This window comes from Bufo gargarizans, chromosome 4 (assembly GCF_014858855.1).
Source record: "Bufo gargarizans isolate SCDJY-AF-19 chromosome 4, ASM1485885v1, whole genome shotgun sequence".
Taxonomy (NCBI): Eukaryota; Metazoa; Chordata; class Amphibia; order Anura; family Bufonidae; genus Bufo; species Bufo gargarizans.
The window spans coordinates 137,002,211-137,017,030 of NC_058083.1; the positions used below are offsets into that span (position 1 = coordinate 137,002,211).

Below are 14,820 nucleotides of genomic sequence, written 5' to 3' on the forward strand. Positions count from 1 at the left end.
CCAATCTGTATTCTCATACTTGCTTCCATCCAGGGGTAGGTTCTTTACTTGCCTGACAGTGGTATGGGTAGCAAAGCTTACTGCGCCACACTGCTGAACATCCATTGCTACAATGCAGATCATTTAATAACACAATACATTGCTCAATCCCCACCTCAATACAGCATTCAGTTAATACTCAGATATAATACCCAATCAACAGTGTCTGAAAGTTTACACTCACCACACGCCTACAATGCTTGGTTTATTACACTATACTCCATTGATATGACTTGTCATCGGTTGGCGCTCACATACAGTGGTTCAGCTCATGCTGGCCAGACTCACCAGTTAATAGGATTCTCAATACATGCTCCCATACATGCCTTAATTAACTTGATTATACGCTGCTCTATAAATGCAGTATAAAAGTAACACTTATGCACAAATGCTTACTTTCATATATACTTAGGCTGTGAACACCTTTTGGGGGAGTTTTTTATGAATGCATTTTACTCATTTTGGGCTAAAAACCTTTTTTTTAATTGGTCTTCAGGGTAACATTTCAGCCTAGCTACAGAGTATCATGCGGCTCAGATACCGACCCAAACAACGTTAGTGTGCAACTTTACACTAAGCCCCTGCAGTGTTGCTGCTCTGACTGCTGTGTGTAGCCCTTATCTCTAAATTCCTGACAGCTCATAAACACTCATATAAGCCATATTATTATCAGTTTGATATACATACAGCTGTCAGAACAGCTAAATTATGAACTAAGATACTCAGCAGCTAGCCTGAAACCTTACCCTGTAGGACAAAAACTGTGGAGCATTTTTAATGAAAACCAATTGAGAAAAATATTTTTAGCCCAAAATGAATAAAAAGAAATGATAAAAAAATTCCCCCAAAAGGTGTTCATAATCTTTAAATACATATTTTTTTAAATCAACTTTTCTGCTATTAGATTTTTGTTGTTAAATGCCAAACAACCCCTTAAACCACTTTCTGACCACCCATAGACCATAAACATCCTGGGGGTCAGGATTTATCTCCGGATGTTTTAGAACGTCCATTCAGAGATCGCAGCTGCAGGGCTACCTATAGAGAAGGTAGGAACCATTCCTGGGTGTCCCTGCCTTCTAGATCGCTGAATACACAGCACTGAATGACCGCTGTATATTCAGCTAAAAAAGTGATGTGCTGCTTCCTGTTCGGCGGTCATGTCACCTGTCAGGTCTTCCTGAGACCACAACCAGCTCTGCAATGAGGCTGTTAAGGCTGTACAGCATAGTATAGTCTCTGGGAGTTGTATTTCCCCTGTAACTGGGGCTACTATATCAGCCCTAGTTACAGGAGAAATCAATAGTAAAAAGTAAAATGTGATTTTAATTGTCCTCCAGAGGTCTTGTATGACCTTATGGCGGATGCAAAATATAAAAATAAAAAAGTGTTTTATATAAAATAAAAAGTAAAAGTTTTGCATGTAAAAAAGGACCCTTTTCCCCAATTAAGTCATTAAAAAAAATTGTTAAAAAAAGGAAAAACTAAATAAAATAGACATATTTGGTATTGCCACGTCTGTAATGAACGCATATATAAAGATATCCGTGATCTATCCCATCAGGTGAATAGATGGGAAAAAAAAAAAAAAGCTATTTTTTTTGTCACCTCATCTCCCAAAAAACATAACATCAAGAGATCAAAATGTTATATGTGCCCCAAAATGGTACCAATTAAAAAAGCAACTCATCCCACAAATAATGAGCCCTAGCACTAGACCATAGCCAGAAAAAAAAAATAATTATGGCTCTAAGAAAATGGCAACACAAAATCTAGATTTTTTTTCTTATTGTGTAAAACGTGAAAAAGATAGCCATATTTGGTATCACCGCATCCGTAATGACCAGCTCTATAAAAATATCACATGATCTACTCCATCAAGTGAACGCCATTAGAAAAATAAATAAAAATTACACCAAAACAGCCTTTTTGTCTCCTCACCTCCCAAAAAAACATAATATCAAGTTATCAAAAAGTCTTATGTACCCCAAAATGGTACCGATAAAAAGTACAGTCTGTCCTGCAAAGGTCAAGCCCTCGGACATCTATGTTGGCAGAAAAGTTATGGATGTTTGCATATGGCGATGCAAAATATAACAGATTTTTTATATGGTATTTGCATAATCATATCCACCTGCGGAATAAAGTTTTCATATAATATTTGCCACATAGTGAACCTCATAAAAATAAAAAGCACTGACAGAATTTCAAAATTTGCCCACCTCACCTCAAAAACAATTAGATAAAAAGCGATCAGAAACCCTAAAATGGTACTAATAAAACTACCGCTTGTCCTGCAAAAAATAAGCCCTCACACAGCAAAGTCAACAACCAAAAAGTAAAAAAAAGGGATGGCTGTCAAAAATAATTTTAGCAAATTCCGTATAAAAAAATACAGATGCCGCTCCTTCCCTTCTGAGCCCTGGCTTATCTCCAAACTACAGTTACGACCACAAATAGGGTACTTCTGTATTCTCGAAAATAGGTAGCAAATTTTGGGGTGATAGTCTCCTGTTATTCCTTGTGAAAAAGAAAGTTTGGGCCTAAAGCATTAATTTCTTGTAATAATTCCTTGGGTGGTGTAGTTTTCAAAATGTGGTCACTTTTTGGGGGTTTTCACTATAGGGGTACCTCAGGGTCTCTTCAAATGCAACATGGCGCCCAAAGACCATTCCTGTAAAATCTGCCCCCAAAAACCATATGGCACTCCTTGTTTTCTGTACCCTGCTGTGCGCCCATACAGCATTTTACAACCACATATGGGGTGTTTATGTAAACTGCAGAATCAGGATAATAAATATTGAGGTTGGTTTTGTTTTTGCCCCTTGATTGGTTACAGAAAAAGGATGAATAAAAATTGAAAATCTGAAAAAAAAGTGAAATTTTAAAATGTCCCCTCCATTTTGCTTTAATTCCTGTGGCATACTTGAAGGGTTAACAGCATTTCTAAAATCAGTTGAATAGCTTGAGGTTTTAGTTATGTAAGCCATACAGAGTGACTTTTAGAACTGAATTGGTCCTTTTAAGGTTCTTCAAAAAATTTCTAAAATTGCTTCTAAACTTCTAATGACCTAAAAAAATAAAATCACATTACCAAAATAATGCAAACATAAAGTAGACATGTGAATGTTAATTAATCAGTATATGTCTTAAAATTAGATATTCAAATTTAGAAAATAGTGAATTTTATTTATAAATAAAGGTTAAAAAAATACTCAAATTTACCATGAACACGACATACAATGTGTCATGAAAAAAAACTCAGAATGGCTGGATAAGTAAAAGCATTCCAAAGTTATTACCACATAAAGTGACACATGTCAGATTTGCTAAATTAGTCAAGAAGGGGGTAAATGGCCAAGTCTGGAAGTGATTAAAGGGCGTCTGACAGCAGATTTGTACCTATGACACTGGCTGACCTGTTACATGTGCACTTGGCAGCTGAAGGCATCTGTGTTGGTCCCATGTTCATATATGCCCGCATTGTTGAGAAAAAAAATGAAAATTTAATATATATGCTAATTAGCCTGTAGGAGGAATGGGGGCGTTGCTGTTACTCCTATAAGCTCAGCGATCTCTGCAACTGCCGCGCCCTTTGCACTGTGATTGATTTTAGGAGGTCAGGGCCAGGTGTGATGGTGTTTATACTGCCTGGCCCTGTGAATAAAAGTGCAGTTGCAGAGAGAGCTAAGCCTCTAGGAGAAACGGCAACACCCCTGTTGCTCCTAGGGGCTCACTTATATATATTAAAACTTAATTTTTCTCAGTAGAAAATGCAACAAGTCAGCCAGTTTCATAGTTACAGATCTGCTGACAGATTGTTTGCCACTTATACAGCTCATGTAATTTCACATGTGGCGAGCTACATGGGGGTGGGGATTGGTAGGATGAACAGGTCAGGCTTCTATTTACCCCCCAGTTCTTCATTCTAGTTATAATTTTTAACAACCAAATCTCCAGAACCCATAGAGAGAGATAGATGGGGATAGAAGGGAGTATAAAGGGGGTTTGACTGCATGATCAGACTACAGAGTTTGTTTGTGGTCTGTATCCATGGGACACATAGGGCTGCTTCATTCTTTTTATAATTTGGAAGCATTGGAGAAGTAAAAAAAATTGGTTACAAAGATGGACTTACCCTTTAATACATTTCTATTAAAAATTAAGTTTTGTGTACATAAATGGTACAAAAGTTGTGCACTCCATAACAAAAGAAACAAAAATAAAGAAACAGAAGAGCAATAAAGCACAGTATTTAAGATGTTGATGTGTTATTTAGACAAGGGAACAATTTATAAGAATGTTTATTCTTTTAAGACACTTCTAGATAAACGGTAACATTTCTTAAGCTTTCCGCAGTCTCTCTCCAGCTTGTTAAAAAGACATGTCTGAATTATTTTTCTGGTAAAATGTGTTTTCCTTAATATGTTTTGGTCACTTGACAAAATTCACAAAATTGTGTGAATTTCCCATGTTGGAGACAGGGCTATTTTTCCTGCTGTCATGGAGTGCTTTCCTATCTGCAGAAGCAGCAGGGCTGACAGGTAAGTCACTGAATGGAAAATTGTATTGTGTAGAATCTAGATTAAGGTGGAACAAATGAAAAACATTGTCTAAAAGTAAGCCAGACAGTGCTCTGCTCAACGTCCAAGAACAGAACCCCAATAAAGGCAAAGGAGTCTACCGGCAGACATTTGGATCTGTCACATTGGTCATGGCTTCGTTATAAACAGAAGCTATGACACTAATATCTACAGCGATTTCTCTTTGTTTTCTGTTAAGGGGGGGGGGGGGGGGGGGTGATATCTTTAACATCTCCAGAAATGTGGTATATTTATGTGTGTGTGTATATATATATATATATATACATATATTTTGTGGGGATCCGCTCTGGTAGGCAGTGGTAGCGAGTGCAGTATAGAGGCAACACAGACCGGTCTTGGTGTAAAACACGATGCTTTGTTTATTCACATGGTGCATACAAGTGAAAGACGGTGCAGTTCATAGGGAGGGTGGTCACACACCACAGCAAAATAATAGTTCAAACACAGCAAGTCCCTGCTGCAGGCTACTTGAGGCCTGTTTCAGTCACATAAAGCAAAGTCTATTTAAAGCCAGGAGTAATGTCACCTTTTTCTCCTTGGTGAAGTAAGTCCATGGGTCCGGCTTTTAGCCACAGGGCACCGATCCCTCCTGGCTTCAGCTGCGGGTTCCTGCACACCCCTTTTACAGGCCTCAGCACACAGCCCAGCTCACCTCCACTTCTCATTCTCACAGCCAGAGAACACAGAAGCTCCACATTGCGCACCACACCCTTGTTGCTGGTCGGGTTTTAACCCTTCCCTGCAAAACCTGGCCTGGACCGTGGGGAGACAGGCACCCGCCCGCATATCTGCCTGCTCCTAGTAAGAGCCGGCCTGGATAACCGCTGCAAAATGCACTTTTCCGGCTCTTACTCCACCAGGGCCAGGACCCCCGGTGGCACGTACCTACCACCACCCCAGGTACTCTCCTACAATATATATATATGCATGCCTGTGTTCCACACAGTGCATTATCTCCTTTTTTTTTTTAACAGTTTGTGTTTTTTTCTCATCTGTATTTCAATGTCAATGATCTGGATCTAAGTATTCATCAACATGAAATAAATACCATTAAGGTATTTCAGAATCAATACTACAGTACTCTAGGAATATTGTAATACCCTTTTATCGGAAAGACATTTGTCTTGTGAAGGACAACCCACTCCTGTTGGGGAATCCAGCTCAACATTAAAGGGGTATTCCCATCACAGACAATGGGGGCATATCGATAGTATATGCTCCCAGTTCCTGATAGCTGCGGGTCCCACCTCTGGGAACGGAGCGGGCAGAGTGGTGGCTGGAGGATCCCTTGTCCGGCCACCACTAAGTCCTCCCCCTATACAAGTGAATGGGAGTGCACCGGGTTTGCGCAGCCACCGCTCCCTGTAATTTCTTTGGAGCCGACGGAATCCCCATAAAAATGAATGTAGGGCGGGTGCACATGCACTTCCGTATGTTCTATTGGGCCATAGGCACAATAGACAGGAATGGACCCCATTGACTTCTGTGCTTCTATGCTATGTGATCAGTGCAGAGGTCAGACGAGAACTAATAAGTTGTGATATCACCTATTGTGAATGGTGGATCCTGTGTTATTTATACAGAGGTGATACTTGTTATTGTAATTCTGTGTTTTGTGATAATGGCTACTGGAAGGAACAGGAAATCACAACCTATTATTAGACCTAGTGATCAGTGTGAAATGTGCAGGATTACCTTATTTTTCGACTATATTGTGCACCGCACTTTAAGACACACCTAGGATTTGGAGGAGGAATATAAGAAAAAAAATGTACCAACATACCTCAACACAGACACCCAAATCAGATCCCCATTCTTCATCAGATCTCAGATTAGACCCTCATTAGACTCCCAATTCTCATCAGACTCCCAAATCAGATCCCTAAGCTCCATCAGCCTCAAATCAGACCCCCCCCCCCGACCTTCACCAGCCTCAAATCAGACCCCCCCGACCTTCACCAGCCTCAGATTAGACCCCTCAATCTCAATCAGCCTTTTATCAGACCCCCTAGCCTCAGATAAGACCCCCCCAGCCTTCATTAGCCTCAGATTAGATCAGACTCATATCAGACCCCCAATAAGCCTCAGATGAGACCCAGTCAGCCTCAGATCAGACCCCACCAACTCCAATCAGCCCTTTAGATCATCCACCCCATCAGACTCCCCAGCCCCTATCAGATTCAGATCAGACCCCCAATCAGCCTCAGATCGGATCCTATCAGCCTCATATTGGACCGTCCAGCCCCAATCAGCCTCAGATCAGACCACCCAGCCCCCATTAGCCTCAGATTGTACCTCTATCACACCTCAGATCAGACATGTGCTGCAGATCCAGGACATATCGCTCCATCGCTTCTTCCGTGTCCCACTGTATACTGTGACCCGACGGTGCCCGGCGGAAGGTCATAATGCACGCCTACGTGCACCCTGTCCTGACGCTGTGCACGATCAGGACACAGCGGGAATGGGAAGAAGACCAGGGAAGGTGAATACAACCAGCACAGTGCTGCCCTCACCTCCCTGTGCCTCCTGCATGATAATGACTGCTTCCATAATGAAAGTGGTCATTAGCATTCAGACTGTAAGACGCACTGCTAATTTTTCCTCATTTTGTAGGGAAAAGAGTGTGTCTTATAGCCGGAAAAATACGGTATATATGTTTTTTTTAAATTATTATTCAGGTGGTGACATTTAATTAAATTAGAAAATGTAAAAAAAAATATATATATATATGAAAAAATACAGCTGGTCATTTTCTGATGACGCATTTATTTTAAGCTGTCTCACTCATTATAAAAGACTCTCTCTGATTATAATATACTGATGGCCATACGTGTTTTAGAATGGAAGATATGCCTGCTTTGACAGTAATGATGCTTACTATAAACTATACTATACACTTACTATTCTATACTTACTATCCAGAGCACTTGCAATATAAAAACATTACATTACATAATTTGTAGGATTGCTGTCCCTCCTGTTAATACAATAGAAGTGCAAGAGTTGGCATTGATGAGATATGTAACTAGAATCTCGCATTAGATGCAAATACATTTTATTTATGGTATGGTCCGATTCACAGGACTATACTGCAGTGATAAAAATGCAATAAGGTATAATTCAGGATGGCCGGCTGAGTTTTGTGAGCTGAGAAATGTTGGAGAATTTAATATATTGCTGTGCAATGTTAAACTTCGGCAGTAAATCATAGATTATGTGCAAGATTTCTGGAGCTGTGACTTTGCTCCGGGGCGGTGTGCCGTCTATAATGAGAGCAGTGTACAGCAGGATTGCTCTGGCATACAGTAGGGGCAGAGTTAATTTGCTGAAAGCAGAGGCTAAAGAGCTGCAAGCGGCACAAAAAGAACTCTGCATGATATCCTGCTATTAACTTTGTGATGGACGTCTTTTTTTATTCCATTGTTCCTGGTCTGTGGGACATAATAGCAAGATTTATTAATGTTTTATGTGTCTGAAAAGATGCTCAGTATTATTCTGTTATCCTGTTTTTATGTTATTCTCTATACCCATTTACTGTCTGTAATGGTCTCAGAAATGGCGCTCTATCTGTAATGTTATATTTTTCTGTAATTAGGGTATTATTGTTCATGTTGGTTGTGTACATATTCTTTTGATAGCGGTCCTTATTTATTTTCTTGTTTTGGGAAATGAGGCCCCATGATTGTTCCAAGAGTGAATCTGCGCCGCTTGTGGGTGCTGTGAGGACCAGGCTGCAGTAGAAGGTGGCGGGTTAGGGCTCATTCAGACTACAATATGTGTTTTGCGGTCTGCAAATTGCGGATCCACAAAACACAGATACTGGCCATGTGTGTTCCGCATTTTGCAGAACGGAACGGCCAACCCTATGATAGAAATGCCTATTCTTGTCTGCAAAAGGGGGCTGTTAGACTACTCTTCTGTCTTTTCTGCATTGGTTCCTTTGGATGTGGCAAGGAGAGGCATTTCTCGGTCATAGCAGAAGTTTGTTGCAAAAGGCAGGTCCTAGAGGAAGACACATCAGCATCTATTTAGTAGGCTTGTCCTTTGGCCACAATCTACAAAAAATTAGTGTGTAAGCCAGTCCTACATCTGTGTGTATGACTACCTGATGTGTGCTGTCCTAGCTAAATCTAAAGTTTGTCCCTCTTGGCTGCATTTGAGGGCAGCCAAGCGGTCAGGTAGGTGCGGGTCCCATCTCTGAGATCCGCACCTATCTCTGAAACGGGCCTACCAAAAGTGAAAGAGTATATTGGTTTGTAGTGGCTCACCATGAAATGGGTGCCCCAACTGATATAGACACACCCCGTCTATAAAAAAGGATCAATGTAGAATATAGAGTAGTTGTGCACACCTCATTTGGAAGGTTGTATTCTTCCAAATGAGGTGTGCACAACTACTCTATATTCTACAAAAGTAAATGAGAGCTCACCACACATGCACGTGGGGTTTCCAAAAATAGGGTTTCTGTGGGGTTTCCAAAAATAGCGAAGTGCGTCATATAGAATGGAGTTCCACTCCGTTCACTTCTGTGGGACTGCCAAATATAGTTGAACAAGCTCAAGATACTTTCGTCAGTCCCATAGAAATGATAGGAGGGAGGCCGCTCATGCACAGAATGCACCGCATTCTGGACATAGGTGCGGGCCCCAGAGGTGGGAGACCTGAACCTGTCTGACCTAGATGGCATATCCCAGCAGTATGCTACCAATGTCTCAGATGAGAAAACCCCTTTAAAATTACTAATGGATCCATCAGATGAGGATTGACTAGGGAGTCTTGGTAGTTGGTATCATGTGTCCTGTGGGTGTAGACCCCCCCCCGTATGGCCCCTTGTGGTACAGTAGGTTGATCACCACTTTTCTTACAAGTTGGGAAAACGTTACGATACTTGATTAGCTTTTGATGAGAAATATTTATATTACATTCTGCTGACAGACGTGATTGGAAATCAAGTAGCAATAAAATGGGCTTAGGGATTACGCATTGAGCGTGCAAGTTTTTACTGACAGCGCCGGCTATACATTAAACTCCCATATTGATTGTTTTGATATTAAAAGAGCCATTTAGAGAATGTGTCTTCCATTGTCAATATGTCACAGTACATTGCATGGGATTTGATATGGGTAATGGCAATGTGAATTAATGGAAAGAGTCTTTTTGTCCCGCAGATGTTAATGGGAGCCATCAATTTCAGTTTTCTAGCCTGTTCCTACATTCCGGCACCAGTAATGCTGCTAAGCACTAGTTACTATTAACCTTGGAACAGTTCAAAATCCATTTTTTGGATCTGACGCTAAAAGCACAAAACAGTAAATGACTGATATAGTGCACACAGTTAATTACATCTGCTTTGTATGTGATTCTTAATTGCCTTGACTCAGTACCAGCATTGCTCTTATTAGAATGAATGCAGTGGTAATCACCGCAACATTCAATTGGAGTCATGGAAGAAGTGATAAGCCTGCCATTTATATGGCAAGACAAAGATTTATCTGACAGTGCAGGGCTACACAGTCTCGGGAGACCATCAGTTCTGGAGAAGTGGTCACAGAATGGCTCAGATCCACAGGTGCATGTAGTATAAATGCTGTGGATTTTCTGCAGCAGAAGTGCATGGCGCTCTGCAGTCTGCTCCATCTGCAGAGAGACCAGCATGGTCGAGTTGGTTCCGTTACAAACTTTTCACATGGAGGCTTTCCCCGTCCATTTCATCATAAGATAAGTGGGTTAACTTTTCCTAATCCAGTGACACCTTATGTACCTACATGTATTGTGTCACCAATACACGTTTTAACCTGTTGCTGGCACCCTCTAGCTCACCTATACCCTATCCCAAACATACTTTTATGTTCCTTTTTAGATCTTTATTGCCCCTGAAAACCATCTTTATATTGGTATGCAAATAAGCATAAAGAAGCCCAAGGGTCAGTACCTTTTCACAATGGAGCCCAGCCACTCCTATCTGAATCGGAGCCCCACTCCTTCCCTCATTGCCTCCTTTCTTGACCCCATCAAGAAACTGCTGGAAAGCTCATGCAGACGCACCTCACCGCTGTGTTTGTGCCTGCGCCGTCGGGGCCCTTCTGTTGACTTCTGTTGTCATCAACTGTGCTGCACATGTCCCAAAAGGCTGATGACTACACTGCCCACAGAAGGGTCCCGACAGTGCAGGCACAAACACAGCTGTGAGGTGAGTCTGCATGAGCTTTCCAGCAGTTTCTTGATGGGGTCAAGAAAGGAGGCAATGAGGGAAGGAGGGGGGCTCCAATTCAGATAGGAGTGGCTGGGCTCTGTTGTGAATAGGTACTGCCCCTTGGGCTTTTTCATAATTATTTCCATACCAATATAAAGATGGTAGTTCGGGCTGCAGGTAACAGCTGATTGTAGCGGTGTTGGACACCAACCCGTTTGATATTGATGAAATATTCTCAGGATAGGTCATCAATATATTTAGCCTGGAAAACTCCTTTAAGGGGGTATTTTGGTAGGTAAGTGTTATCCCCCATCCACAGGATAGAGGATAACTATCAGATCGACGAGTACAGTGCTCGGCTATCTAACGAACTCCCATAGAAATCAATAGAGCAGCCGCGCACATGCGACCGGTCGCTCCGGTCATTTCAAGGGAGCAGCAGGGGATCGGCAGGTGGTACCGGGCCTCCGTTCTCATGATCGGTCCCAGCGGTAGGATCCCCACCGATCTGATATTTATCCTCTATCCTTCACCACTCTAAGGCTGATTGTACTTTGATTTCCTTTCTTTTATGTCTGTCAGCCTGTGTATTGTAAATCATTTAGTGCACAGAGATGCTGGAGTGGAGGAGACCAGGGGACATTATTTATGGATACATAAGCTGCTGGACCTTCCCTGCTGTCAGAAAGGAGAGGTTTGACTTTTTATGTAGCAGCAAAGAGAAGCTGAGGACAAGAATGCAGATGGGTGGCCACAAGGGTTACAGCGTTGCCATAGCACAAATGTGTATGGAAGAGAATGATGAAACTGTACCCGCACCAGTACTCCACCTTTTATTAAGTGATGGCCAATCGTCAGTCAGAGCTATTGCTGAACTGGAAAATGGCATGGGTTGTGAGGTGTTGCAGACATGGGTTGTGATCCCCACAGATCAGCTAGTGATGGTTTATTCTGAGAATAGGCCATCACTTACTGAAAAGTCGACAACCCCAATAAAGCTTTATCTATATCCAGCCTTATACACAGCCATATTAAAGCCGCACTTTGGACGGAGCCATAATAAGTGGTTACATGGAGGTACCAAGAACCTGCTGTACCTTTTGTAGACCTGCAATTTTATGCAGACATTTTCAGTTGGATTTTATACAAGTCTGTCAGGAAAAAAGTGTCTTGCTCTATACAGAAGTACGGATGTAGCAGCATTATTTTAACATGATTTATTGTATTACTGTAATGAGATCTTGTTGCATTAAGCCAACCAAAATAACGGTGGTTACCTCTGTATTCTACACTGGAAGCACTGTTTGTAGGGATGGCCATCTTGCCATTACAAAGAGCGTCACTGACTTTGGAGGACTTAGCATGGCTATGCATTATATGGACAGCTCATTGAGTTCAGTGTGGACTGTGCTGTGGTGGTGTGGCTGACCACTAGGGGTCCAAGCTGTGGGACACCTTGTGATCAGTTTAGCACCACAGGATCAGAAGTTACAAATTATGGTTCTTTTACACAGGACAATCCAACAGGTATTTATCGGGTACAAATCAGACATTCCCGATAATTGCTTGATCATCATTCAGGATGAAGCTGCATTCACATAAGGTAGTGACCCTCTGTATGGAAAGCAGTCAGTTGTCCCTCTACAGATTCAGAGCTTCTGGGCAGTAGATCCCTGTTTATACAAGATAGTCTGTGGCTGCTTGTTCACTGGGTGATCGGCGGCATTTATTGAGAACGGGCAGCCGATAATTGCTCCGATCGTCGGTCTGTATAAAGGACCTTTGGGCCTGGTGTATTTGGAAGTTACAGGTATGGCAGGTTGTCACACTCTGTTCTCTGTATGAAGTTACCGGGGGGTTCCTGCAGTTTTAAAAGAATTGAAGGAGTGAGAATGAATTCCGTTTTGATTAAGGAATTCATTAGTTGGTCATTAAGCCTTAACTCTCTGCTCATTATTTTGGCCTGCTTGGAAAGGACGCTATAGATTCTTTTTTGTTTTTCTTTGCTTGCGTTCAGAGAAGTAATTTATCATGAAGATGTGGAGCTCTCTAGTATACCTGGTTAGTAAAGTACAAGTAATCTGCAAATGATAATATGTGACATATGGGATAAATTTACACCGTGCTACTTCCCTTTTTTTAAAAATAAAAATCTTGTGCTGTAAAAAGATGCAAGCGTATTCCAACTCTATACTTTTATGCATATGTCAGATTTTTTTTTTTAAACAGAGAATTGAGCATTTTTATTTCAGACAAATCCAATGTTATGTTTTGCAAAGAATATACCCATATGTTTGCATGCATCTGCCATTCACTTTCATAGACTTTCAGCTAATATCTGGTGTTTTTATTGCATAAATTGTGCCAAATACCACATGTGCAAAAAACTCCGCTGTAAGGACTCATGCACACAACTGTTGCCTGTTTTGTGGTCTGCATACCGGCAGTGTGCATTCCGCATTTTGTGGAACAGAACGTCCAGCCCATAATAGAACTGTCCTATCTTTGTCCATAATATGGACAATAATAGGACATGTTCTGTTTTGTTGCGCGGAACGGGCATGCGGACATACGGAAACGGAATGCGCGCGGAGTATGCCCTGTACCCATGTACTATGCCAGGATTAGCTGAGCGGAGCGGCTCCTGCTTCTGCCTGCTCCTCTAAGTTAAGGGCCCTTGCAGACGAGGGTTGGTCATGCTGTGAGTCCGCAGTGCAGCACCCGGCCTTAACTCCCAGCGCTGCTCGGGGTCACATAGCATTATATTGATTTATGATGATATGTAACCCTTAGGCCCCTTTCACATGGGCGAGTTTTCCGTGCGGGTGCGATCCGTGCGGCGAACGTATGGCACCCGCACTAAATCCTGACCCATTCATTTCTATGGGGCTGTGCACATGAGCGTTGTTTTTAACGCATCACTTGTGCGTTCAGTTGAAATCGCAGCATGCTCTATATTGTCCGATTTTGACGTGACGCAGGCCCCATAGAAATGAATTGGGTGTGTGAAAATCGGATGGCATCCGCAAGCAAGTACGGATGCCGTGCGATTTGCACGCACGGTTGCTAGGAGACGATCGGGATGGAGACCCGATCATTATTATTTTCCCTTATAACATGGTTATAAGGGAAAATAATAGCATTCTGAATACAGAATGCATAGTAAACCAGCGCTAGAGGGGTTAAAAAATAAAAATTTAACTCACCTTAGTCCACTTGACCGCAAAGCCGGCATCTCCTTGTGTCTCCTCTGCGCTGAACAGGACCTGGGGTGAGCTGCTCCATTAAATATCGGTTAAGGACCTTCGATGACGTCACTCTGGTCATCACATGGTCTTTTACCATGGTGAATCACCATGGTAAAAGATCATGTGACGTACCATGTGATGACCAGAGTGACGTCATCGAAGGTCCTTAACCTGTATTTAATGGAGCAGCTCACCCCAGGTCCTGTTCAGCCACTCAGCGCAGAGGAGACACAAGGAGATGCCAGCTTCGCGATCAAGTGGACTAAGGTGAGTTAAATTATTTTTTATTTTTTTTTAACCCCTCTAGCGCTGGTTTACTATGCATTCTGTATTCAGAATGCTATTATTTTCCCTTATAACCATGTTATAAGGGAAAATAATACAATCTTCAGAACATCAATCCCAAGCCCGAACTTCTATGAAGAAGTTCGGGTTTGGGTACCAAACATGCACGATTTTTCTCACGCGAGTGCAACGCATGACAATGTTTTGCACTCGCGTGGGAAAATCGCGCATTTTCCCGCAACGCACCCGTCTCTTATCCGGGCAAAAAAACTGACGCCCGTGTGAAAGAGGCCTAAGGGTTACATAGCATCATAAATCAATATATTGTTATGTGACCCCGGCAGCGCTGGGAGTTAAGGCCGGGTGCTGCACTGTGGACTCGCAGCATGTCCAACGCTCATCTGGAAGGGCCCTAAGAGCTGACATTCAGGACTGTTAGTTTAGCAGA

At 42.1% G+C, this 14,820-nt stretch overlaps 1 protein-coding gene across 1 annotated transcript in view; it reads left to right on the top strand.

Annotated features, from left to right (window-relative positions):
• Window positions 1-14,820, top strand: part of SLC9A9 (solute carrier family 9 member A9) — an 804,798-nt gene that overhangs the window by 328,981 nt on the left and 460,997 nt on the right. Inside the window, exon 8 of the mRNA XM_044291747.1 lies at window positions 4,478-4,583. Coding sequence (XP_044147682.1) covers window positions 4,478-4,583 — 106 coding nt within the window. The remainder of the gene's footprint in view (window positions 1-4,477; window positions 4,584-14,820) is intronic.